Source organism: Etheostoma cragini, chromosome 15 (genome assembly GCF_013103735.1).
Source record: "Etheostoma cragini isolate CJK2018 chromosome 15, CSU_Ecrag_1.0, whole genome shotgun sequence".
NCBI classification, from domain to species: Eukaryota; Metazoa; Chordata; class Actinopteri; order Perciformes; family Percidae; genus Etheostoma; species Etheostoma cragini.
The window spans coordinates 12,537,310-12,565,041 of NC_048421.1; the positions used below are offsets into that span (position 1 = coordinate 12,537,310).

The 27,732-nt window shown below is 38.0% G+C and overlaps 1 protein-coding gene across 1 annotated transcript; it reads left to right on the plus strand.

The window, feature by feature from the left end:
- Nucleotides 1–12,843: 12,843 nt before the first annotated feature.
- Nucleotides 12,844–27,497, plus strand: shisa9b (shisa family member 9b). Its single transcript, XM_034895091.1, has 4 exons — nucleotides 12,844–13,650; nucleotides 16,647–16,753; nucleotides 24,163–24,303; nucleotides 26,613–27,497. Exons 1-4 carry the CDS (start codon nucleotides 13,142–13,144, stop codon nucleotides 26,993–26,995), a joined length of 1,140 nt encoding a protein of 379 aa, XP_034750982.1. The 5' UTR covers nucleotides 12,844–13,141; the 3' UTR covers nucleotides 26,996–27,497.
- Nucleotides 27,498–27,732: the final 235 nt, after the last annotated feature.

Sequence of the window (27,732 nt, forward strand, 5' to 3'; positions counted from 1 at the left end):
AGAGTGAAGATCTGATCCGTGTTTCCACGACCAGGACGTAATCTGCATTGTTCCTCTTCTATCCGAGGTTCGACTAAATGCACTATGTTAATTTAAAATCCACTCTTCAATTGCTTGTTGCGTCAGGCAACAAGTAAGTAAATTGTATTTATAAAGTGCTTATCACAGATACAAAATTCACAAAGTGCTTTTCATAAGACATCCAAAATGATACATGTTAAAAACACAATACAAATGTTTTACAGTGTAAAAAATGTGTATTGAGTTTTTAACATAACATTATTCTTGGTGTAAAATTTACACCAAGAATAAAGTGCAGACAGATCAACCAAAAGGTAAGTATTTAACTGATTTTGAAAAGAGTCCACAGAATCAGCAGAACGTAAGGGAGAAGGCGGAGGATTCTATACTCATGGTGCTTATGACTCAAAAGAGGATCGTCACGGGTCTTAAGCATGGTGTGTGGAACAGACAGTAGGTTTACATACTGTAGTACATAACAGAGAGCGAGCCGTCTAATATGTTTGCAGTAGGTTGGACACATACAGTGGCTTGCATAAGTTTACACACCCGAGCTAAAGATGATTAAAAAGAATAAAAAAACATCTTTTGGTAATTGATCTTAATGCCTTAATTAAAAAAAATAGGAAAATCCAACCTTTTGAGGACACCAATTTTCTTTGTGAATGAATAATGTATTGTAAATAAATAAATGTTCTTCCTTAAAATACAGGTGTTAGAAGTATACACACCTCATTTTGAAATAAATAAAAATACCCATAGAAGCAGGCAGATTTTTATTTTTTAAAGACCAGTTATTTCATTGATCCAGGATACTATGCATCCTAACAAAATTCCCTTGACCTTTGGAATAAAAATAACCCCACATCATCACAAACCCTTCACCATACATTGAGATAGGGGTGGGGAACTTTCCATAGGATCATCTCTCCACGTAAATCAAACCAGCTGTTAAGCTAACTGAAATAACAACGAGCCAATCCCTATGTGAAGGGTATGTGATGATGTGGGGTATTTTAATTACAAAGGCCAAATGAACTTCATCAGGATGCATAGTATCCTGGATCCATGAAATAACTGGTCTTTAAAAATAAAAATGTGCCTGCCTCTATGAGAATTTAACATTAGAAGTGTGTATACTTATACCTTGTATTGTTAAGAAGAAAATTTATTTATTTACAATACATAATTCATTCACAAAGAAAATTGGATTCCTTAAGAGGTTGGATTGACCTAATGTTTTTGAATTAAGTTATTAAGATCAATTTCCAAAAGATGTTTTTTTATTCCTCTTTTTAATCAACTTTAGCATGGGTGTGCAATCCACTGTATGCAAGTGTAATAAACCTTATCCTCAAACATATACTGGTGAACCTTTCAGCTAATACTGCAATATTTTGTCCTGTTGCTTTGTCCAAAATTATGCCCTCACATATGTTTTTTAACAATTATCTCACAACCCAAAGTGCTCAATCTCTTATTTTAGTAAGAAATATCACTAAGAAATGTAGAAAAACACAAGTGTTTTTTCCCCATGCATCAAATACACCACTAATTGTATGACAAAAGTTATGAGTGCAGTATGACTGATTAGTATTACATGTCAGTTAGGATAGGAGGCATATTTTGAATTTTGTTTTCAGATTAACCGACCAATTAAACAAGTAACTCAATTTCTCAATTTCTCATAAGTCATTTCATTTCCAAACAGTGTGCTGCTCTCGCAGTGTGACTGCAGTTAATTCCTCTGAGTCTGCAGCTGTGATTAAGGCCCATACAAATAATCCAGCCTCGGTTTGACTCTCACTGAATATAAATGTCAGAACAATTTTAGAGGTGGGACACTGTCATTTGGCAAAAAATTCACTGGAGCCACAGAGGCTTTTGAGCCCTATCATCTTGAGAAGCATGACATTTGTTTTAAATAGATAAGAGTTGATCTGAAATCCCCCTTGGTACTGTAGCTAAAAAGCTCATTAGCCTTATAATTTGTTTCCCATCTATAGTATTTAGTTTATAGTTGTCCATTACTGTTTCCATAATAACCCAACTTTGACACAAAAGGACAAACTCACATTGTAATAAAACAGCTATTTAGGGGTATTTGTCAAATTGCAAGAACTTTTTGGAGTCATTTGCTTTTGCTCACCGGTAATTTGTGTTTACGTGAATTTAAATGACTTTTTAGATCTGTGTAGCTGATTCCAAATAATCACAGCTAATACTGGAAGCTGCCCTTGAAAGAAGCTTTTTATGGCTTTTTCTTTTTAACTATCACTATCAATACATAAGATATTTGTCCACAATCGTGTTAATTCAATCATTTGGTCCGTCATATGGTCAAAAAAATAGACCTTCTCTAGGATGTTACTTTGTTACATACTGTAATAGATAGTTAAATAATGTGGCTGTTGAAATGAAAATGTATTGTAAATTAGTAATTCAAGTTTTCATATTTCAGTGAACAAGGAGACAGTGGAATCTGTGGGTATTAAAAAAATATAACACAGAAAGATTCACACTTGACCACTAGCTTTTTAAATCTGCATGTTGTTTGAGTCTGATGTCACATAAATATCTGAGGCTGTCAGAAAACAAGTTCCATAAACAACAAATTAATAGCTGTGATGGCGACAGTTGTCAGTTTCAATTCAGCTCCACCAAACAATTTAAGCAATAAAGCTGTGAAAATATTGGGCATACGGAACAGCATGGAGAGATTTGGGGAAAGTAAATTTGCAGGTAGAAAGTGAACAGCAGCAATGAATGTCCATCCTAGCTGTGGTTACATACAGGCAAATAAAAGCACAATTTGTCATAAATGGAAAAGTCTTCTGGTCCTTACACAAATTGGGCAGCTTGATCATGTTGTCAAAATAGTCAAATGGTGCAGCACCACCAGCTCATTAAAACAAACGGATTGAAACTCAACATGACAATGTACATTCTTGATTTATGAAAGACAAATCTGCGAAATTAGTGACATTTTTTATCTGATGATTGCCTTCAAACTGATACTTTAGACTGACAGAAAAGTAAACATATATCAGCTCAATATGTGTTAATGTTACGGAATGTTTTCACATCCCATTGCAGATGAGGATGGGCAGACCTGAGACTTTCCCTCAAAGGTGACATTTAGCAAATCTGTGTGTGTGTGTGTGTCACTCCTGCCAAACCATCCAGAGTGCATGTTAGGGAGATCAGCTTTGCTCCAGCAAAATGTGTGGGCTGAAAATAGGCCTGATCGAATAGTGTTTCATATTACATTGCACAGGAGACCCATGCAGCTAAAGCTCTTACCAATGTCCTCTTCACTTTTCCTGAACAGCACACAGTGGACTCTTATAGGACACCAGTGAAGGTCACATTATTAACACAGGCAGGAGCCAAAGACAGTGAAATGAGCAAATATTAAATGTTAAATTTACTTTTAGATTATTTAAACATCAACAATGTTTTTCTCCTGGCTTCAACTGTAGTCCATTTTTTTATTATTATTTTATCAATAGAAATATAACATATGTCTACGTTTTTTGCTGACGAGATGTAGCGCTTAAATAATGTAGCCTTTCACTTTTGGACTATTATTGTTCATGTGAAAGTTATGAGTTTATAATCACAAAAAATTGTGAGTCATAAACATCTCGGTCCCTTGAGCAACACAGTGTTTGTCTTGTTTTCCACCGGTATCAAAATGTTTCAAATATGACTTTGCCTCTTACGCTTGTGCTTTGAAAGCTGCTAAAAATAATCAAAGAAGCCATAAGTTCTGTAAACATAGTAATGGGTGTTTTGTGGGTTGGCTCACCTGGGAGCGGACTAGACAGACAATAAATATTGCTAGAGTTAAGTCACAATTCTCTGGGATATGTGCCAAGGCTGGCAGCCCAATTTTGGATATCTCTGCTGTGGCAGGTCCACAGTTTTTTTTCCCTCCAAGCAGCTAATGTTCCCAGAACCAAAAGCATTACGGCCCCCCCCACAGACCCACATATCTGAGTCTCTCACACATAATGCATTGCCTACAGCAAGAGTGTTTCTGAAAGGCAAGGTGAATACTCAATAACATCTGAAAATAACCACCAACAGCAATGATTCTTGAAATGGGCGAAAAAGTCCCTGGAATAAAGCTACGATTGTACATCTTTTTGTTCTGCTTAACTTCCAAATATACTGAATAAAATTATAAACGCAACACTTTTTGTTTTTGCCCCCAATTTCCATGAACTGAACTCAAAGATCTAAGACTTTTCTATGTACACAAAAGGCTTATTTCTCTCAAATATTGTTCACGAATCTGTCTAAATCTGTGTTAGTGAGCACTTCTCCTTTGCCGAGATAATCCATCCACCTCTGCAGGTATGGCATATCAAGCTGCTGATTAAACAGTATGATTATTGCACAGGTGGGCCTTAGGCTGGCCACAATAAAAAGGCCACACTAAATTGTTTTGGTACGTGTGGACATGGCCCTAGTCTCATATTTAATGGACAGATATAAGTGTGGCACTGATCTTCTCAACTAACTCCCTGTCTGAAAGTGAAAAAGCACAATTCCCAAAATGTCAAATGTTTGCTTTTACGATTACAACTACGCTGTAATCAAATAACATGCAATCACAGTATTACATTAAGATGTATATGTATATAATGTATCTAACATACAGTGAATAACATTTTTAATACAAATGTGAAACTATGGAACTAGCAAGTTAAGGGTGATTTGCAAGTTGACATGCATCACAGAGTATGATGATGGAATTCAAGAGAGCATAAGAAAAACATTGAGGAGTAAAATTTCCACTGATAGACGTAGACAGACTGAAGCAACCAGACAAGCATTTACTCCCAGTGGACAGGAGGCTCATTATCTCCTGTGAAGCCCACATAGTTAGAGCAGAAGTGAACTCTCATCCCGCTATAATGATCCTGGCATTCCACTGGAGACTTTGGCATGATGCTGGCTACCGTGTTGCTCCGCAGCTGACTGAGGGAAATGAAAGGAGCCTCTGATGGGGTTCTGTATGGGCTGTTAGGTATCTACTGTCAGGCGTCACTGCTTCCAAATCTCTTTGTGGGGCGGGATGCCCTATTTTTTTTTTTTGCAAGAAGATTAGGCGACTTATTGAATTATGTCTGTTATATTCCTCCTTGTTGATGTTGTTCTTTTCGTTTGAATCCATCTTACTCTACATGTATTTGCACTTCATCAGCTGCCCTGTGTGTATAGTGGCAGACCTTAAAAATGATCTTTAGACCAGAACATGTCAGATTCCCCAAAACCATAACATCAGCATTATTTGGATTTTTGTGTATTATATTAGTATTATTATTTTCATTTCTCTTTTATTTTGGATGAAAGAATGTATCCTAATGTGTAGTTTTATTGTTTTAGTTACAGTGTGTTCAGTATTTTCTTTTTGGCCTCTTTTTTTTTTTTTTTTAGACTTTAGGTGCAACAGTTTACTACATCTTTGATCCTGATGTGTCATATATCATACATTGCATGTAGTGTTTGTCTGAGATGTTGTTTTATAAGTTAAACATTTACTTTTTGCCCTTAAATAGATCAGTAGATTCAAATAGTGCCAACCTTTTGTGGTTCTAGCTTCTGTTTTCCCAGATTTTAATTATGCACGATGTATTTATTTAATTTTGCATGAATGCAACTTAACGACATTCAAAATAAGTACGCTGTATAGTGTATATGTAAAGAAATAGATTTAAATGTCTGTATAGTCTAATTTGTTAAGGGTTAAAAGGAGAAATTCAACATGATGATTGATGTGATCAATGAGTATTTTCTCTACAGCTCTCTTTCAATATGCCTCACTGTTATTTTTAGTGTGATTCAGACTTGTCCTGTTGGCATCAGAGATGTCTTTTCTAAGTAGAGACTTGACCACAATAGCAGAAATACACTGACCCACAGACAAGACATTAGATAAATGAAGAGAGGAAAGGAGATGAGACATGTTTCTAAAATAGCCATTTTTTGAAAAATAACTCTTCTCACATTCAAAGAAAAGAGTTTCAAGTCTTTCCGGTGACTATTTCCAGCTATAGAGGCGTCAGATCTTATCATTGTTGTCAGAATAATAAGCAGACATACCTACAGGTATGTCAGTGACCGAACTCAGCAAAGTTCAACTGTTTTTTTTTTTTTTTTTAAATGTTCTTGTTAGACAGAGCAGCCTGTCTACATGTATGGGGCTGAGCGTGACCAATATGTTTGGGATTGTGAACTCTTAAAAGAGTTGCAGAGAAAAATATACCAATTACAGCATCTGAAACATCATGAGAGGTTGAACACTAATCTGCTCATGACATGTGTTGAAATCTTCAAATCTAAATTCTGTGGTACTCCTGAAATATGAGTACATTTTCAAAAGTTCCTCCTAAGAATGTGCATCATCTAAAGATAAAAGTTCACGTTATCTTAAAACCTTAAGCTGGGCGCTTAACTAATCAGATTTCTTTGAGAATACTTCTCTAAAAGATTTCACACGCTCAATATCAAACGGTAGACCACAGAAAGCTATCAGTGATAAATCAAAAAAATGCTTCGGATCATTGTGAGCTGCCGGTCCATCTATTGAATGGTTTGGTCTATACAAAAAACAATGTATGCATTTACCAGCCAGTTTGAACTAAATTTTCAGAAGACACATTGGAAACAAAAAAAGAAATTAGTTTTTTTTTGCTTTCACAGCAGTGACTTCAGTGATGACCCAAGCTCAGAATTATGCTGCTCTGCAAAATTCACACTCAATGGCTAGAGCAAAATTTACATTTATTAAAAATACATCTTAAGGGAATGAAAATCTTCAAAAAGCCAGTTTCCAATAGAGTAGTGACCTTAAAGCTCATACTACTGTCTCACTGTTTCGAGCATCTTTTTCATCGTGTAGGAAATCTCAAAGTAATATCCTGCAGCTGTAGTGTCGGGCCATGAAATACTTTGCACAGTACAGTGGGCTATCAGGTCTGTCTCACTCATGGTCATCGTGAATATGTTATGTTACCATGACAACACTCTTCACTCCTCATTCTTTTGATTGTGTGGAAAACGAAAAAGAAGACAAAAGGAAAAATGTCAGATGCGAAGAAACAGCGATTGAACATTAACGAACAGTCACCACTGACTGGCCTACTTTGACTAAAAATTGCCTAAAGGCTCAGCTTGATGTTTTAGAAATGTTGAATATCTCACCAATTTTAGTCTCAGTGTTCTCAGCTATCTATAGTAATGGAAAAATGTGAATTCAATCACCTCACCCAAATCCGGATGAGCATGCATTTCACTGCTGAAGACAAAACTGAAGGGAAATAATGCATGAACAAGCAGGAACTGAAGACAGTTGCGGTAGAGGCCCGGCAGAGCCTCACCGGCGTCTGGTGATGTCTATGTAAAAAAAATTGCAACCGAGTATTAAAAAGTTAAAGTTTGATTGATGATTGTTAATCTGTCCCACTACATTTGGTCCCTTAAAAAATGGGACGCACTTATACAAACTGTCAAAGTAAAGTTGAAAGTCTGCAGTTAAAGCCCATCTTGTTTGTTTACTTTAAAATCCATTGCAGTGGTGTATAGAGCCAAAAAGGTTAGAACTGTGTCAACGTCCCAATATTTATGGACCTGACTGTATGTAAAATATTTGTCCAGTGACTTTTCTTTAGATAAATTCAGTAAAGAGCTCCACGCTACACATTTAGGGGGGCTTCGCTTATTCACTTCTTTCCGAGAGTTAGATGAGAAGATTGGTGCATTATTACATTAGCTTAGCCTAGTATAAAGAGTGGAAACAGTTAGCCTGCCTTTGCCCCATAAAAATACAGCTCACTAATTAACATGTTACATCTTGTTTGTTTTATCCATACAACAAGTGGTTTCGTGGTTATACGGGAGGCTTGGCCAGGCACAGTCTGGATTCTCTGTTGGTTGCAGCCTCATTTTGATGACAACATTTTAGTAATGTGATAAAGTTGATGTAATCCACCCTAATGGCTTAAATCAGTCATTTCACTTGGCCAGGACACTCTTGGAAAAGAGATTTTTAATCTCAATGAGTTTTCTTTCTGGTTAAATAAAGGTAAAAAAAGAAGAAAAAAAAGAAAAATGTGCAAGAAGAGTGTAGATTTTCTCTGCCTTGACAACAAAGTATTATTACTCTCTATTCAAAATAGTAGTTATCTCCCACTAAGACATGTTGTCCCATAGCCGTACAAGAGGAAAAAGATCCCACAAAGTTGAACATGTCAATTCAGAAGGTTATGTTTTCGTCTGTGTCTCACCTTGAAGCAGAGAGCTTCAAGCCACGGCGTCATAAGTCACTCCTCCAGCTGTGAGCTGAGGCGGTAACACTGTGACGAAAGACTCTCGGCATGGGACTTCTGTTTATACTGATGTCACAACCTTCTTTATAGAAACTCTGCTGAAACGTAGCTGCAAACAGTTTAATGTTGTGACTTAAATCCTGCAAAACATTAAAATCCACGCATCAATTTCACTGGAAAACTATTAAAAATGTTCAATTATTCCCAAAAACTGGGATAATAGAGCATGATGCCAAAATGAACGCTAGTCTTTGTACATGTATGTAATTGTAAATATTAATACACTGTATTTTTGTTGGACTTTGATGTTTTTTTCTTTAATTTTTCTTTAATTAAAGGATTAATGCAGTTATCTAACATGTACATAATACATACTATTCAGTACATCTATAATATAATAATATATCATTTTATGTATACTTTGATCTTTGTTGGAAAACTCAAATTAATATACTCAATAATCAAATAAGTACTAGTTATTTCTTGTACAGCAGAGTACAAGAGTACAAAGATTAATAATGAAGGAAGCAAATGTGGATTTTGTCCAGTGAAAATCTTATTCTGGAAAGCACCCTTTTGAAATCTGATTCCCCTTGTTGTTAAAATGACATGTAGAAGCAGTTGCTTCAAAAGAACAGATAACTATAGACACCCAATGAGCAGGATTGGACTCGACCGGATAGAACAGATGTAACAGGAGCAGTTCAAGTATAGATCAAAACCATTGTCCCCAAAAAGTTTAAGTATATATAAATATGCAGTTTTTTTTTTACACTTTTAACAAGCAGCATCAAAGCCACTTTCGTATATTGTCACACTGCTGATAACACAGGGTGTACGTCTGTTTTTACTGCTCATTTATTCTTTTTTCTTTTGACTGGGCCAGATTATTGACTCTATAACTTAAAGCATAATCATTGAGCTACTTAAAGAATATAACAATAAAAAACTAACTTATCTTTAGCAATCTTAAAAAGGTGTATATATCTTGCCTCTTAGAAAATTGTACGTGCAATTAAATATACAAAGTGTACAGTACAATGATAATTTAAATACTTTTGGTCAAAACAACCGTCCCCTTACCGCAAGTCACGGAACCGTAAGCCAAAAAAAGTCCACCCACAAAGTAACAGTGTCAAAATGGACGTCTCAAATGTAACAAAGGGATTACTATAAACTCCCGTCTGTGTGAGCAGTTAATCAGGCTATCTCCCTGTCTGAGCAGAATTACAACACTCTCGCCTGCCCACCTGCTCCCCCCCAAAGCATGCCAAAGAATGCCACTTAAAATTTGACAAAGATGTAACTGCAAGAGTCATGCCGTTGTCATGTGGCGACCCTATCGTGCAAACGGCTGAACTATATGCCTGTATATTTGATTCAGTTCTGAAGACTCCTGTAGAAATAGGTCACTAAAAACATGGCCGCAACAGCGGCAGCCCTTTCAGTGATATTTCAGTGCTGGGTATTTTTTTACTGGTGCACCATCCCAAGTAAATCTTTTTAAGTGGAGTTGAAAATAAGGGACTAATGGGACTATTTTTCAAGTCTGTTTTTTGTTGTTTTTGTGAAAGGTGTATTACAAAATCAGCATCCACATGATGGAGCTGTAAAGAACAAAAGGTTTTGTTAGCTTCACTGCATGATTCATTATAATATTAAAATAGTGAAACATCAACAAGGTTTCAAAGGGTGTCGATGAAAATAAGCAGCTCCACAGCGTGCATAACAACTGGGGGAGGGTATAAACAGCAACAAAGCAGTGTGTTTGTTTCACTTGGCAGTTATTCACCATTTCCTTTACAATCAAACATTGAAATGGAATGACATTGTCTTGCGTTTCTCTGGTCCTAATAAAGCTGGAGTGTTTTCACTTTAAAGGAACTCTGAAGTTTCATTGTTGGGTGCTGTGCAAACTATTTATAAATATCTTTTAAGAAGCACAAAGACAAGACAAGCAAAAACTCCCCTGATGATTGTAAATAAAAGTAGCCTTCCATGGCTAAGACAATTCAACATCAAAGAAAAAAAGAGTGAGATTTCTCAAGTGGCAGATGGGCAGCCTCCCTCAACTAATCATCATTTTAGATAAAAAGGTTTCTCTAAAAATAAATAGCCAACTAGAATTTTTTGCAGATCCCTGCTTGTCAAGGCCCCTTCATCATCTGTTAATGTTTGTAAATGACCAATAAATAATAGCAGAAGGTGCATGGTTGACACGTCTGTTGATAAATAAACACTGGAAAAAAGACCTCTGCATATGATAACTGTAAATTTTAGAAAACAATTGTAAGGTTAATCAAACTCTAACAGATCATCATGGTTACATAGAAACATCCTAATAGCAGTTACAATATTCAGGTATTTTACTTCCTAAAACAACAAGATTCAAAGCCTGTGAGCAGTAGTACCAGTTGGTGTATTATGTACAGTGGGCTCAAATGTTTGGCCACCCCAGGTAAATTTTTTTATTAATGTGCATAAAGAAGCCAAGAAAAGATGGAAAAATCTTCAAAAGGCATCAAATGATGGATTAGACTTTTGTATAATATGTCACAACAAGTTTGATTTTATTTCCATCACTTACACTTTCAAAATAACAGAAAACAAAAAAATGGAGTCTTAAAAGGTTTGGCCACCCTGCAGAGTTTATAGCATGCACCGTCCCCTTTGGAAAGCTGAGACCTGACAGTGTCATGGATTGCTCTCAATCATTGTCTGGAAAGACCAGGTGATGTCAATCTTAAGGTTTTAAATGCCAAGACTCATCTGACCTCGCCCCAACAATCAGCACCATGGCTTCTTCTAAGCAGCTGTCTAGAAAACTGAAACTGAAAATAGTTGACGCTCACAAAGCAGGAGAAGAATATTAGAAGATAGGAAAGGGTTTTCAGATGCCAATTTCCGACTCCTCTGTTTGGAATGGCATTAAGAAATGGCAGTCATCAGGAACCGTGGAAGTTAAAGCAGATCAGGAAGACCAAGAAAAATATCTCTAACCTCTTCTACGTCCTCACCACAAAAATCTGTTTGAAGTTTGCAAATTAACATATCATCAAGCCTGATGCATTGTGGAAACAAGTTCTGTTGACTGATGAGGTTAAAATAGAACTTTTTGGCCGGAATGATCAAAGGTACGTTTGGAGAAGAAAGGGCACAGAATTTAATGAAAAGAACCTCTGTCCAAAATCAAGAGGTGTAAACTGAAGGTTTTGCCATGGCCTTTACAGTCTCCTGACCTCAAAATAATTGAAAATCAATGGATCGACCTTAAAAGAGCAGTGTGTGACAGACAGCCCAGATATCTCGAAGGAGTGGAAGACTTTTGGAAGGAAGAATGGGTGAAGATACCTCAAACAAGAATAGAAAGACTCTTGGCTGGCTACAAGAAGCATTTCCAAGCTGTGATACTTGCCAAAGGGGGCAGTACAAGGTATTAACTCTGCAGGGTGCCAAAACTTTTGCAGACGCCATTTTTTAGTTTTCTGTTATTTTTAAAGTGTAAATGACGGAAATACAATCAAACTTTTTGTGACGTATACGAATGTCTAATCTGTCATTTGATGCCTTTTGGAGATTTTTCCACCTTTTCTTGGCTTCTTTATGCACATTAAAACAATTTTTTACCTGGGGTGCCCAAACTTTCGATCCCTACTGTATCTCTATTCAAACCAGGACGGGAGTACATTTAAATTTGACCAACACAGGTTTTTGAACGCCATGCAGTAGCTATGATAAATTGCCCTGCTGATTGTGACAACACATCATCATTATATAATCCTGTATTATGTGCTCTTGATTTGACGCTTCTAAACAATTGCAAAGAGTAATTATCTACAAACCTATTCTTGTTGTGAGTTTGCTTAGATATCACTTCTGTTACAACTGTGTGGGAGAGGTGATATTTACCAGAGGCCAGAAGGGTCACAGCTTGAATTAAAACTGTCAAAATATTCTCATTATATTGATTTCTATGAAATGACAACTTGTAAAATTAGATATATTTAACAAAAAGTGTTGGTGCAGCATAAAAGGGCAGGGGAAGATATCAATCATCAGAAAGGATGGTCATCTTAAAACCATAAATGTAAAATGTGGCAAAGACTTTTTAAGAGGGTTTTCTGTGTGCCTAAGGACGTTTGAATAGACAGAAATCCTTTTCTTAACCCAATATCTTTTTATAGTTTTATTTGTATGTATTTCTTTCCTCCCATATACATGTAAACACGTGTAAAGATATAATAACTGAAATAAATAATGTAAGTTATTGCTAGTGCCTTTATTTTATGAAAGTTCCTTCAATTTAGAAGTGACTCTCGATGACGGATTGTACCTCTACAGATACGTTTAAGACTCAACACAACAATGGCAGGAAGGGTTGTAATTAGAGCTTTCGCTCTCCTCCCATGAATACCTATCTACCTCCCTCCCTCTCCCTCTCCCTCTCCCTCTCTCTCTCTGTGTATGCATGACAGGCTCTGTGGAGTGAAGCAGGCTCCGAGGCGTCTGACACCCTCCACTACTGACAGGTGCACCTCTTTAGTGATACACCTCTCCAACTATTTGCTATAGTTGACCGCGCTTTGGAAAGAGCCTGAACTATAACACACCTTTTTACAAAACCATTCGTTATCCAATGAGTGAACAATACAGGGGCGCATTGTGCTTTTACGCATGGAAGTTGGAATCAGCCTAAATAAATTTACGCATGGCTGTGTCTAGTCTCTTCGGAAGATGCATTGGGGCTTAGGTTGCTCTTGCACTTCAAAAAGTGAGCAACGATGCGGCGCACTGAGCTGCTACTCGGTTACTTTCTGGTTAAAGTTATGGTGTGCAACGCGGAGGGCGAGCCGGGTCAGACCGCCGACGAATTCATGCTGGTGACCGGGTTTACCGACTCAAAGGACGGGGATAGAGGAGTCACGGAGAGCCCGCATATGGAGGACAAGTGCCGCGGCTACTACGACGTGATGGGCCAGTGGGATCCGCCGTTCGTGTGCAGGACAGGCAGCTACCTGTACTGCTGCGGCACCTGTGGCTTCAGGTTCTGCTGCGCGTTTAAAAGCTCCCGGCTGGACCAGACCACCTGTAAAAACTACGACACCCAGCCGTGGATGATGACAGGAAGACCACCGCCAAAGGTGGACGTCTCGCTGGAAACCGCGAAGGATAAAACCAACATCATTGTGTATGTCATATGTGGAGTTGTGGCCATAATAGCACTGATAGGAATTTTCACCAAGCTGGGTTTGGAAAAGATGCACCGCCCGCACCGAGAAAATATGTCAAGGTAGGTCATCATTTGACCGATGATCGTGTGTGCAAAATCCTACAATTTGATCAAAAACTAGTCCCCAAGCAACACGTTGTTTTACAACTAAGACTATGAAAAAGAAGTTTAACTGCACGTAAAGTGATCAACCTGGGGTTTTATAGGAAAAATGGATTCAGTTGTAACACATTTCAGTTTAACATTAATTTCCTCAGTTGGTCACAGGTTTGATGACACTTTGCATCGTTGCAAATCCTGTTTTCCTAACAGTAAGTCACAAGCCCATATCAGTGTTACAGACAAAAGTGTGCTTTTTATGTTTATTGCGTTTTCCTTGGCCTGTGACTTTAATTCAAAATGCCAGTGTTGTTACAACATCACTGGCAATAGTGGCATTACATGTGTTACATGTGTGCCTGCTCAAGTTTTTTTTTGTCCAAATATAACTCAGAAAGTGAAGATGGTTATCCCCAAAAAATGGTTACATTCTACTAAGATTGAAAACAAGCACAAGGGCCGCTGTTGCACTGTTGTATATATTTTTTTTTCTGCAAATCAAATTATGTAATGTATACCAGATACAACATGTATAGTTTGTTAAAAAGGCACCATGTGCTAACTTTTGTTTTTAGAATATATGTGAAAATGTTAGAAAAGAATTGCACATTGTTTGTGAGCATTTAACACTTGCAGATAATTAGAACACAAAGACACTCAATCTTTCCTTAAACACATCAAACATATGCAGGCAAAGAGGCTTATTTCTCTCTTCTCAAGAAACTGATTTTGGGCTTAACATTGTCCGCACAGAGCACTGCGTTGTCAGTGTTGTTCTGTGAAAGAGCCTGTAGCCGTCCAGCTAGTTCTCCTCCTTCAAAACAGATGCGTGTTGTGTTGACATTGCACCATAATGATTTAACTTGTACACTGTAATTTAGATAAGGTGGATTTCAAAGCAGCAAGTTTTTTAATATAGACAATGTTACTTGAATCCAAGCTGACACCTGTGACAAAAGTTAATTACACAGTAACTGGTCTTGAACTTATGTCGAAAAAATGATTTTGAAGTCAACAGGCCATAGGACATGCGTAGAATAGCTATCATAATCAACTTAAGTCCTGAAATGTATTATTCTATACATTTTTTTAATCTGCCGATACACTAGAAGTGTACTCAGGGTTTGGATCGGTACACTCTGACAACATTGCTGGGTGAGTGTAGCTAAAGTTGCACCATAGCACACTTTTGGCCACCCACAACCACACCTAACAGCAATGTTGGCAGTTTTTTAAAATGCAGTAAAATGTGTGACGGAAGCCCAGTATTCTTGACCTATCATTAGGACCTGCAGTGGGTATCTAGCCTGGTTGACACCAGACCCTTCTCAGTTGTACCAGAGTGGGTCTGGGCAGGGTTTCCAAAGAGGCATCACCAACGGATGCTGCCCAAATGCCTCTGGGCGCAATTGGATAGACCTAAAACCAATTGGAGCGATGAAGGAGATGAAGTATGGAGAGCAAACGAACAACCTCTCAACCAAAAAGCAGGTTGCAGAGCTATCGTCATTGTGGTTGTGATAGGTGCCTCGATTTAGAAAAACTGGAGATGGGCTGGAATGGGCTCTTGGCCATGCATACTTGCAGAGTTCAAATTTGCCAGAAGTTCATCAGGGTTTTCCCAGGCAAGTGGGTATCAGGCTGTGCCTTCATAAATCCACTGAGCCCTATGATAAGCGACACCCTAACCTGACGTATAGTGAGCTGCCTTTAAATCCTACAATCCCGCAAGCAAAGAGCAGATATACCACATGAATACCACCCTTTACTCAGTTGTCCAACCACCCTTGCTGTGACAGCCTTAGCAATAGCCACTAGTTAGCAACCCCTCTGGTATGAGAAACGTTTTAATATTGTGTCCCCTGACCTCTCTGGCCAAAGAAAAAAACATGGTTTCAATGTGAATTTTTGAGAGGATGCAAGAGTGCAGGTAAGTCAACAGGGTCAAACTTTTAAGGGGTATTTTATGGGAAATGACACTCTGAAAGCCTTCAAAAACAGTTGTATAATGTTGTCTGTGGCTTTGGAGGAAGATGTGTCCAGTTTGAGAAAATAACTGCAATGATGTCATGGTGATGACATGTGGGTTATGTCGAATTGGGGTAGAGATTTTTTTTAACAGAAACTTGCCGTTAATAACTTGAAATGTGGACCATGACAGATATGGTGATTCATGAGGAAGAAAGGGTCTAAAGAAAGACTAGTTTGTAGCGGGACATGTAGGATCCAGTTTTGGGGAGTTTGACCCATGCTAAAGACTTAAGGTCAACGATTTCTCAGACTTTACTGCTTAAATGTTAAACTATTTAAAGTATTTTTTTTTTATTAAAAAAGGAGAGACTTGTGGATACCCACAGGAACGATCTTCATTCAAATATCTTGGGGTGAGAGGTCAAGGGACCCCTATGAAAAAGGCCTTGCCAGTTTTTCCCTTGCAAAAATGTAGCCTTAATTTGGGGCTCTATTTAGCCCCTTACCCAACAAGCTAGCTGATTTGTACCAATGGATTCCTTAGATTGTCTAGCTTCATGATACTAATATCTTCATTTTAGAGCCTTCTACAGCCTTGTAGAGACAGTAATGTCGGCTGAAATCGCAGATAGTCCTGTTTCTTTAATGTATAACATTGGTCTGACACTCCAGGCCTTTTGACTGGCTAGGCTATTGAGAATACCAGGTCTGTGTTCCTATCTTCTGATTTTTGTTTACCATGAAGATAATCTTTCCCCAACCTTATCCAAGTACATAACCTGTGTAGACTTTGAGGGGGCAGATAAATTATGCTCCTATTATTTGTTTTTCAAACTGATACATAGGTTATTTAATGGGACACAGATAAACGCTTTACTTTGTCATTTAGGAGGACATGTTGCACTGCTGGCCCATAATAAATCTGTATTTTTTTTTTTCACGAAAAATGTAAGTGATATCTCTGAGATTGTTCTTCATTTTTCCAGAGCTCTTGCACATGTTATCCGCCATCCTGCCTCAGAACATATGGACGACAATGGACTTGGCCCGCACTATGAGAACATACAAACCAGAGTCACAGTTAACAGTCTCCGTAAGTACTGACAGCAGCAGCACACAACACAGCTATACACCTACATATAGTGTGTGCACATGACAGATCAGGGTTTTTTTCCAAACACTGTGTAGCATATATGTATTTACTAATGCTGCTTCCACATCCTTTCACTAATGGGTATGAAACCCCAACAACCAATCTAAGAGATACTCATAAACACAGAGATTATATTTTAAACAAATGTAAACCTAAAATTGTGAGCCCTGTTTATTTGATAACCTATCCTAAATTAGCTGTGGAAGGTGGTGGAAGGAAAAAGGTCACTCCCTCCACAATCCTGCTGGTAAAGCAATTAGTTATGCCCTCAGCAATCACTTAACAAATACACTAATTACCACGGACAACCTAAAGCTCTGCTTCTCAGCCAATACTTATCACAGTATATTCCACGCTTATTCTGTAGGTCATAAACACCTACACACACCCACACAGAAAAGATGGCTTATTAACGCTAAACTGCTTACTGCCTTTAAAGCTACAATCATTAAAGACCCCCCTTTCTCTAGCTGAATAACTTAAAAAAAAAAGCTAGATTATTTGGTTAAATAGAGGATAAACTCTACTGATTCTGATTATGTACAACAAAGTATAGGAAAATAATTACACTTTACATTCTGTACAGTTGAAGTTAGAGGCCAAGGAATCAAGAAAGATTAATTGAGCCAGGTTACGATTTAATCTTCAGTTACAGTATAAAAATAATTAGAAAATAAATAAATCACATTAAGTGATGTACTGATATCCCTTATTCTAGATGCTTCTCAAGACGTCACATTTGAGGCAGATGCAAATCCACATTAATGATTATTCACATGATATGGAAAGCCAGAAGTTTCCATGTTCTCATTACAACGTAGGCGTTTAGCACGTGATTTCACTGAGTAGTTTGGAAGGTTTGCTAATTAGTGAAAACACCTGGTGTAATCTGTGAATGGAATGAAAACCTGCCTCTTGTTGGCACACACGGCAGATGCCTGCCCATTTCAAATATACATAGCCAGGTTTAGTGATGCAAATTTTTAAGCAATTTTAATGAGCAGACTGTCTGTAATCAATTAAAATTTATTTTTATAATTTAAATAGATGAATACTTTATTACAAACCAAGAAAATGAAATCCACATTGTCTAGATGCAAAATAATCTCAGATTTTGCAAAATTACGAGGATAAACAATCTTAAACCCTAGGCAGTCATCACAGACATTGACAGTTTTCTACTTGTGCTGTTTAACTGTAACCTAAAGGTGATCTTTTAGCATTACTACCAAAATGCATTCTGTATGCTATCTTTGGTATGTACAGTATTATAATTTTATCAGCTATTGTAGTATGACAAACCGGGGTAACTTACTTTCTAACGGCACATTAGGAGATTTTTTTATAGTTATTCTGCCTGTATATTGTGACGTTCAATACTTGAACAGTGCCGGTTAGAAATAAATAGTCGGTTCACAACACAGGGGAAGTGCTTGTCCACAGCTTTTTGATGCAGGGAGCAAACAGACTGTAGGTCAACACACTAAGGAACTTGTGTCCTGATATTAAAATCCCATTTTTCCTGCCTTTAACTGGAGTAAGTGAAAGAAAATGATCAATGATGTGAGATAACACCACATCATTGTACCTTAAAGCAAGTGGAGTCTCACTGATTTAAAGGTTGTCACTTTTGTAAATAAAGCTAAAAGATGTGCAGTTGTCTCACCCCACCCGCCTCCTTTTTTGAGTTGGAAAACAACGTTCTACCAGCTGATCATTAAATATTTAGTATTACTTTAAGTCCGTCATTTGTAGTATTCATCCAGATTATTACCAAATGCTCCTTGTCCATATGGATGTTTCTAATTATATTGTATACACACCAACTTCGCAGTGCATTATAATAGCATTCATCATATCCACATAATGAAGATTTCCAGGTGACAGGGGTATCAAAAAAGAGAAGGCACAAGACAGAAGATTACTTTTGTATGATGGATACCTCCCAGTTGATGGGCTTCACTAGTTGCTATGAAACACCTTAGACAAACACTTTTACAGTATATGTATGTTAAAAGATGTATGTTTTATTTAAGATAAAAAATTGCTATTTAATTCATATATTACAACACTGAAGAAAAGAATGATGTAGCTCTCAACTGTTTGGTGACCTTGGATGTGGAGAGCCAGGGCAGTGTGCTGGCTGCTGTCTCTTACAGGGATGTATGGGAGGGAGTCAGTGTAATAGAGTTTGCGACAGCACAGGGATGATTGTTGTTTTCTTGACAGCAATCCTTACAAGGTTACAAGAGGTGAGGTGATATTTCTTGCCACATGGATCCAACCTGTACTTGTCCTCTCCAAGTCTGTCCTTTATGTGACAGGTGTGACTATGCCCTTGCTATATTAGTCCCTGTATATGATTGAAATACTCCAAAGGGAGCCCCTTTTCCTCATCTATTGCCTGTCAAAGATAACAAAAAACTGGGCAAGGAGCTTTCATTCTGCTCAAGACGCCAGTGTTACAGTTTTTGTGAGCTGTGCTTCTTTGGCTATGGTGACCCAATGATTAGTACTGTGGCCTCACAGCAAAGAAGGTCCTGCTTTCTAGCCATGTTTCCAAGCTGGCCGATCCCCACTGATGATGGTCCGTCTGCAGGACCTGGAATTGGTATTTGAGAGTTTAAAAAAGTATTTTGAGAGAGAGAAAAAAAAATTAAAGTTTCAATTTCTTTTTTATATTGAAACTTTTTTTAGTCTCAAATATTATTTTTTGCGATTGGTATGACAACTTTTTCTCTCAAATATTTTTTTTCTCTAATAAAGATCATTTATTTTCTCGCATGTAATAAAGAAACAAATCTATCTTCATAGCTGGCCATGTGCACACATGGGGCAATAGGGAAGGCCTCTTTTCACTCCAGGCAGTCAACGAAAGAGAACAGTCTCTGTGATAGTCCATTTCCTCACTGCCATAAGTATTTCAGCAGCATGACTCCTAACAGCAGCTGAGAAATTGCTACCAAATGTAGAGTCTACCTATGGTTCTATTTTCTTCGTGTCATTTACTGTACTCTGAACTGTATAATGAAGCCTCATATCTTTAAAGAGACAATTATAAACTGACAATAAAGAGAGCTTGAAAAAAAGTTTGAGTGGAGACACATGGATTGGTTCACTTCTAGTCTTGCCTTGGCAGACCTATCTCCACAGCGCTGCGGAGGATGGTGTGGCAAGTCCACACAGCATTCCTGGACACAAGAAAAAAATGCTGTTGTTTATTGGCATTTCTTTAAACCAATCACAATCACTTGGGCGGAGCTAAGTGCCATATGCAGCAGTGCCTCAGCAAAATAGCCTTGGGAAGGAACTTGTTTTGGTGGAACATGTGCATGTAAGGAGGCGAGTTCTGGAATAAAATGGCTTAGGAGAGTGTGATGAGAATTTTACTCTAAAAAAAGATGAATATAATTTGATTTTCGGTTTTAGTTTGGAGGTAGCCTGGTTGACACCAGACCCTTCTCAGTTGTAACTGAGAGTGGGTCGGGGAAAGGTTAATTCACAGCCTATTTCCAAAGGGGCGTCACCACTGAATGCCGCTCAAATGCCTCTGGGCGCAATTCATACTTAGCAGTCACGTGATCACCATGGATACCTGGCAGGCAAGAAAAGACGACGTTTGCTAATGTATTCCATCATGTGAACGCTAAAATGTGATTTTATAAATTTATCCCGAATTATTAACTAAACCCATGTAGAAAGACTAATAAAGCGTCCAGCGTATGATTTTAACTGCGTGTCAGTTAATTGTAATGGTCCGTGTCTCTATAATCTGTGCAGCCAGAGTTACGATGTAGCCTATATTTTTAGACATTGTTGCCATGCCTGTTCTTATCGGTCTTGTTTTAACCAGTCCCTCTAGGATTTGGCTGCCTTAATGAGATTGTTGTGGCTCAAAATGCCTAATTTTGCGGGAGCATTTGTAAAACTTTGCGATAAAAGTTGCAATGCCTTTTGTTTTTTTTCTGGACTGACGAGAGGAACCGCATGACCATTCCCACCTTAACCCTTGCACGGTGTTTGGGTCTGTGGGACCAGTTTTCAATTTTTGCAAAAATAAAATTATGCCATTTATTATTTCTCAACTCACTTAACTCAATGCTATGAAACTTGTGTCCTCCTCCTACTGGGCCTGCTGTGTGTGTGTGTGTGTGTGTGTGTGTGTGTGTGTGTGTGTGTGTGTGCGCGGCATGTCTATGTTTCGGTGTGTCTTTGCGTCTGTATAGGACGTTTGCGTGTCTGAGTTGGTTACGTTTATGGTTAGTGCATCCAATTACACAACAACTATCTAGCATGTCTTTTTCACCTCAAAACACCAACTTACTGGTAAAACTGGTGACGTCCTGGCAAGATGATTATCTTACTAGGTTTTGTTGCTAGGAGACTGATGTTCTTGCCCGTCAGCTAGTAGTTGTGACATCACACGCAAAGACCTAAAACCAATGCGGCGATGAAGGAGATGACGTATGCTGATTCATTAGACATTTGCCAAATCCTGTCAGCAAGACATCATCTATTTTAGATGTGAAGGCTTCTAGTGTTGTTGTTTGCTCGGTTTTTAACAACAGGAAATGTTTTTTTGGAAATTGCTAAAAAACAATTGCAATAGCTGATTCAAACGAGTGATGTTTTGGTTGTTCCACCGCGGCAGCAACCTTTGTTATGTGCAAAATCTGCTTCAACGTCACTGCACTATCGTCATCGTGTAAAGCCCACCACAAAGGCTGTGATTGGTGCCACAATTTGGAAAAATTGGAAATGGGCTTCAATGGGCTTCGATGGGCTCTTGGTTGTTTTATCAAGCAATGTACATCTTCATTTGTATATGTTTAACTTAGATGAACTGATAATTATGAATAATGCACACAACAATTTGAATATAGTGTTTGAGTTTCAGGAATCTGACAGAAATGGAAAGATATTGACTCAGAGATAAAAGAATATTTTCATCACTAACCTTAAAAGTAGGGTGCCTGTAAATAAGAGCGCCCTTCTCCATGTACCATTTATTTTGGGGCATACAGCTCCTAAATTACTCTCTTAAATCTTTTATGAGTTCCAGGGTGGTGTCTGTGTCTGGAGTGTTAACTGCCTTACTTCCCGCAACAACCATGGAGTCTTTAACCTTACGAATCTTCAAACGTGGCCTACTTTCTTCCAGCAGCTGACATAAAAGCTGTGACTTTGACAACAGTACAAGCACAACTACACTCCGTCAACACACAGTCACATCAACACTAAAGAGGGAGATAAACAAGTACATATCAGCACCTCAGTTTAAATTGAGTTTGGCATCCAAAATAGTAAAGTTGCACCAGATGTTCACAAAAGCCCTGTCCTTATTTATTAACTGCAGTAAAATCTTAGACTAAAGGACAGAGACTAAAAATAAGTGTTTTTGACAATTTTGTAATACCAAATAGTTTGGCTAAGGATATTCATAATATTTTAAATGATTTACTTTTGGTGGCATGGCTTTTACATTAAATGGGATACCCTGACATTGACTGTAGTATCAGATAGGTGCAATGGGGGGCGACCTCTGGCTCACCCAGTAGAGTGTGCGCCCCATGTAGGCTGAGTCCTTGGCAGCGGGCCAGGTTTGATTTCGACCCGCTGCCCTTTGCCGCATGTCGTCCCCCTTCTCTCACCCGTCTTAACGTCTAGTCTTTAGGCTATCCTGTCAATTAAAGGCCATAAAAGCCCCAAAAATAAACAAAAAAAAGAAAAGTCAAATGGTGACCACACCATGCTAATGGACAATCACCCTATTTATATATGGTTTAATGAGCTCATCTGAAAGAACACTACATTTGATCTATATGTTTTATTGTTTGGTTTTTAACAAACATGTACTCAGGATTTCCTTAAAAGCAGTGTTAACCATGTATCATCTGGCTCAATAAAGTTCAAGTGAAGTGCATTCTATGTATTCTATGAAAGGAAATCTAATTTGACTTTTAGCTTGAACAAGATAACATTGAATGAGTGCCTGTGTACATGGCCCACTTATATTGTATGAAACTGAAACAGGTCAACAAGCCCAGAGAGGAACCTCACAAGGTAACACAGATAGAGTTGATGCAGATATTACCTTACTTTTGTTAGTAAAGCATTTTTAAAAGATTCAGTGAGGGTTTATGAAGACAAATCCATCACTGAGTTTAATGTTATCCGTACATGACATGAAACTGCTGTGCTGTCTTTCTCAACTTCAGTTTATAATAAGGCCTTCAATAAAAGTGGATAATACAGGAGCTTGCTATAAAGACAGCCTTATCATAAGAAGAACACAGTAGCAGCTAGTTAAATTACCTCAAAATCTGATCTTACTAATAACATTACGTCCTTGAGGTGTGGTAGCGTGAAATAATTGTCAAAGTTGTCCTCTGCATCATTTCATGAGACAGCATTGATAATTTGAGACTTTCCCAATTAAGTAGCACAGTAATAAAGTTTCTTGCTGACCAGTTGGGAATAAAAGCCTAATTAACCTATTTTCTGTGGTAATTGTTACCAGACACATTCTAGACCATGAACTAGTAGACTCAAAATGTAAAGTCTGTAAACTTGAACCATTGACATTGGCTGTGATGAGTTGATTGACATCTTTTATGTTCATAGTCAAGTTATTGGTGTTGGACTAACAGTAGTTTATAACTCGTCTGAGTCAGGTTAAATCAAAAGGAAACAATTAACATCAACAAAATGAGTGTTGATTCACAGCCTGATTATATTTAAAATAACCATCATTGTGATTTTGTAAGAGGTTAAGCTTTAAAGGAGTAAGTAGTTAATAATCAAAGCTATCCACATCCACTATTGGTCAATGAACATGTACGGTATCTCTCAGATAAATATATCACACATGCAGCAGTATTCCTGTGAATTGTTAGTTTCAATAATCTCCTCAAGAGAAGACACTTAACATGTGTTTGCTCTGTCATGCCAGGAGTCAGGGGGCCAGTCTCTTTGCTGTGCACCCCTTAATTTACCAGATGTCTACTGCAGGATTAGTACAGTTTCACAAAGAGCAGTCATGACACTCCAGCTGGGTCCCCAAAAAAGCCTACTTACAGGAAAATGACACTACTATTCCACAATTCTATCTTCACATCCCTCCATCAAGCTGATTCATATCCTGGGATCATGTAACAGTCCCTTAGAGAAAATCAAGTTTAAATTAATAATTGTAATTTTTAATCATTTATTTAAACAAACAATAATAAATAATGTATAACAATCTTGTCTTAGCTCATGCAAATGGTCACATACACATTTGAACACTGAATTTATTTGAACAACACACTGAATTTTTGCATTAACGACTTGTGTTTTTCCTCCATTAGATAGCAACCACATAAACAACGTGGCTCAAGCATCAACTTTGATAACACAGCTTTACCCGGCTGTGGGACACATTACCAGCCCATATGAACAACAGGAGACTGTCAAGGACCTCAACAAGTATGCCACGCTCAAGGCTGTGGGTAAGGGTTGATCTGCTTAAGTAGCACATTACATCCTCTATTAATAAAACTAACTTAATCAGGGTTACACTTCATCATGTACAGAGGAGTGTCATGGTTTAATTGAGTGTACCATTATCAACATCATCTTTAATCTGAGTAATCATTAAATATATACATTAATTCGGGGAACATTTATCTGAAACATTTTTATAATGCTTTATGGAATCGCAGTAAAATTAATGTGGTTAATTTTGAGTAAAACATTGATTGTCTCAACAGACAAAAACACGTTATTAAAATGTTCTACTAGCTGAAGTTAGAAGTGCATCTCTCGCTTGGCATTAAATTGATATTAGACAATGTTGCTTTCGCCGTTTTTCCGTCTTTTATTTATCTACTTCAGATGCAGAAGGAATCCTTTTTACACAAAGCAAGGTGTAAGACATGTACTTATGTACAACATTATATTTTGCTTTAAATAGGAACCCAGTTGGTTTGAATCTCCATCAAATCTCTGGCTGACAGAAATCGTTGTCAGTTAATCCATGGTCCATCAATGCCAACAGAGAGGGGAACTGAAAGTTTATTTATAGAAGGAAGTTTGTTGTCCTTCTCATGTGCTAATTTTGGAAAGTCTGCATCATGTGCCTGGACAATTGCCTGCCTGGGCATTTGAAACAAGAAATAACCGAAAACACCAAAATAGTATCACTCATCAAAATGATGCTTAATGATTTTTCAAAAGCCTGTTTGTAAAGTACATGTCCGTCAATAAAAATACATTCCTGCAAATCATAAAATAAACAGCCAACAGGTGATGTTGAAGTTCCCTTTTGTAATATAAAATACTAACACATGTAGTATCAGTTTATGTTTTAACTCACTTGAAGTGAAAGTAATTGATATCCCACTGCTTTTCATGTTGATTTCTGTTGCAAAAATAATCATCACAGTGCCATGTCGAAGAACAAATAGTCTTACATTTCACTGACCTTGACTTTTGGCCAACCATTATCTTTGCCTGAATAACATTTGAAAGTTTGCAGAGAAAAAACAAATGAAAGAAATGTGCAGAATCATAGTGTGGAGTGAAGGTATTTGTGGATCTGTATTTGATGGTATTTAGCACAGTAAAACGGGAGTCTTTTTATGGATTAATCAATTAGCTATGGCCATGGAAGGGATGACAGCTATCAGCATGCGTGTAGAATGTCCAATCACATAAAAAAGCTCATTCTCTTTGTGATCCTCCGTCTAACAAACTGATCACGAGGGAAAATAAAAATAGAGCAAATCTTAGCTAATGAGACTGGGGACAGGAGACAATCAAGAGCAATCAAAACATAAATGAGTTGAGGAGTGGTGATTAGATGCAACTATACTGTACACGGTGAGCCATTTCAGCCATTGTGGTCCTATTATGTGTTATATACCAGCACTGATTAGGGTTTTGTTGGAGTAGCTACTGTAAAGGACATGCTGCTTATTACTACATCTCTTTCCTGTACCATGGTGGGCTCTGGCTCAATTATTGCTCAAGTGAATACTGTTACTTGATTGGAGACAAGTAATCTTTATTTAATTTAAATGTATATAAAAACAAATCATAAAAAAATTGCTATTTTGTTTAGAAAATTACAGCAGCTGATAATGGCAAGGCAAATAGCAAAAGACAAGATATAGTGTGCAGTTATCTACTGGCATGCCCCCTCAGCCTCACTGAGTTCCTGGTATAATTTTGTATACTGGAACACCAGTAAATATTCAGTGAAGTTGGACTACAATTATTAACCGACCTCTCATACAATATATTAGCTTTTTGTAAATTAAATGTCATTTTACATAATAGCTGACAGGAAGGCATAATGAAGAAATATATTTTAGCACGTTCTAGTTGTGTGAAGCTACCACAATTTAGTGAACACTATTAGCATTCTACACTACATCACTGTGCACCAAGGGCATAATTTCCACCGGAGATGGCGATAACATGGTGTACTGACATGTTAATGGGTGGTGTGGCCAGCGCTTAGCAGTGCATGTATGTGTATGCCCTGGGTTTCGGTTTGTTAGCGCTGTATGCAGCCCAAAAATGAATACCTGCAGGAGTTCACAGGGCCAATAACGTACCTCTACTTCCTCTGCTTTTGCTGCTGTTTCTCAGATAAAAAGTTGTCTATAGCCTATAATAGTATTAGTAAATAGTAATAGTGTGAACACTATTCCAGCCAAACAGCAAAAGCAACTTCACACACACACACACACACACACACACACACACACACACACACACACAAAAAATCATGTTGTTTATCTGTATTTGTTAGCAGAGAAAGGTAATGAAAGCTTCTACAGCCACCGGCGGCAAGCAATTGAGATGACATCCAAGGGCAGCCTTCCCATGGAAGCTGTGGATATGGAGCCAGAGCCGAGAAATCCTTACAGCCCACCCAGACAGATGTCTGCAAAGCAGAACGGACATAAGTACAAAAGCCCCAAGAGCCACAGCTCCCAGCCACTGTCCTACGGCTCCAATACTGTTGCCAGCCCGGGGCAGCTAAGATCCTGGGAGAGCAAGGACATGCTGGGACTCCGACAGAGCTATGGCCAAAAGAAACTGTGCAACATAGAAAAGGAGCTGCACACCACTCGCTACATGCCCCCACAACCATACTTTGTCACCAACAGCAAGACAGAAGTGACAGTATGAGGGACTGTCTAAGCACCAGGCTCAAAAGCAGTCTGCATTTAGGGAAGGCCGTAGCTGCTGACTGTGGGTGGTGTTGTAAGAAATCAGCATGGACTATAGTATGTGCAGTTGTGCATGTGATGGGCAGCATTTAAGTTGTCACGTAAAAGTGAAGTGTACTGTAATAGGACTCAGTATCAATCACTGTTTCTCAGGAGGGCACAGTGATGAATATGCTGTCATCGATATTCATAATAATAATCCAACTGCTAAAACAAAGTTACATAACTCATATTTAACAGTGGTGATACATGTGACTCAGTACTGTTGTCAGTATTTACTGAGATATCAATGGACCTTGACATTTAAGTATAGTATATCATTTCTATTAAAAGGAACGTTTTCCACCTTGTCTAATTAGTGTTGATGGTAAATGTAGTCAATTCCTGTGCGTGCTGTATTGACTCAGAAAACGGAGTTCTCCTGCTCATGGGGCTGTGTTGGCAGTGCCTACATGTACCAGGATGCACACCCAGCAAAAACACAGTGTAGCCAAGTAGTGCCTTTACTTTGGCATGTAATACCAGCTCAAACCAAGATGGCAACAATTCTTTATCCTCTACATTGTCAACGGCATCGCATTACAGCTTTGCTACTTCCGTTTTTACCTTTCACAATAAAAGCCCAACTTAACTTACTCATCATTTCACTAATCGGCGATTCAACAAAATAGCTGACAATAATGTTAGGTGACGAAC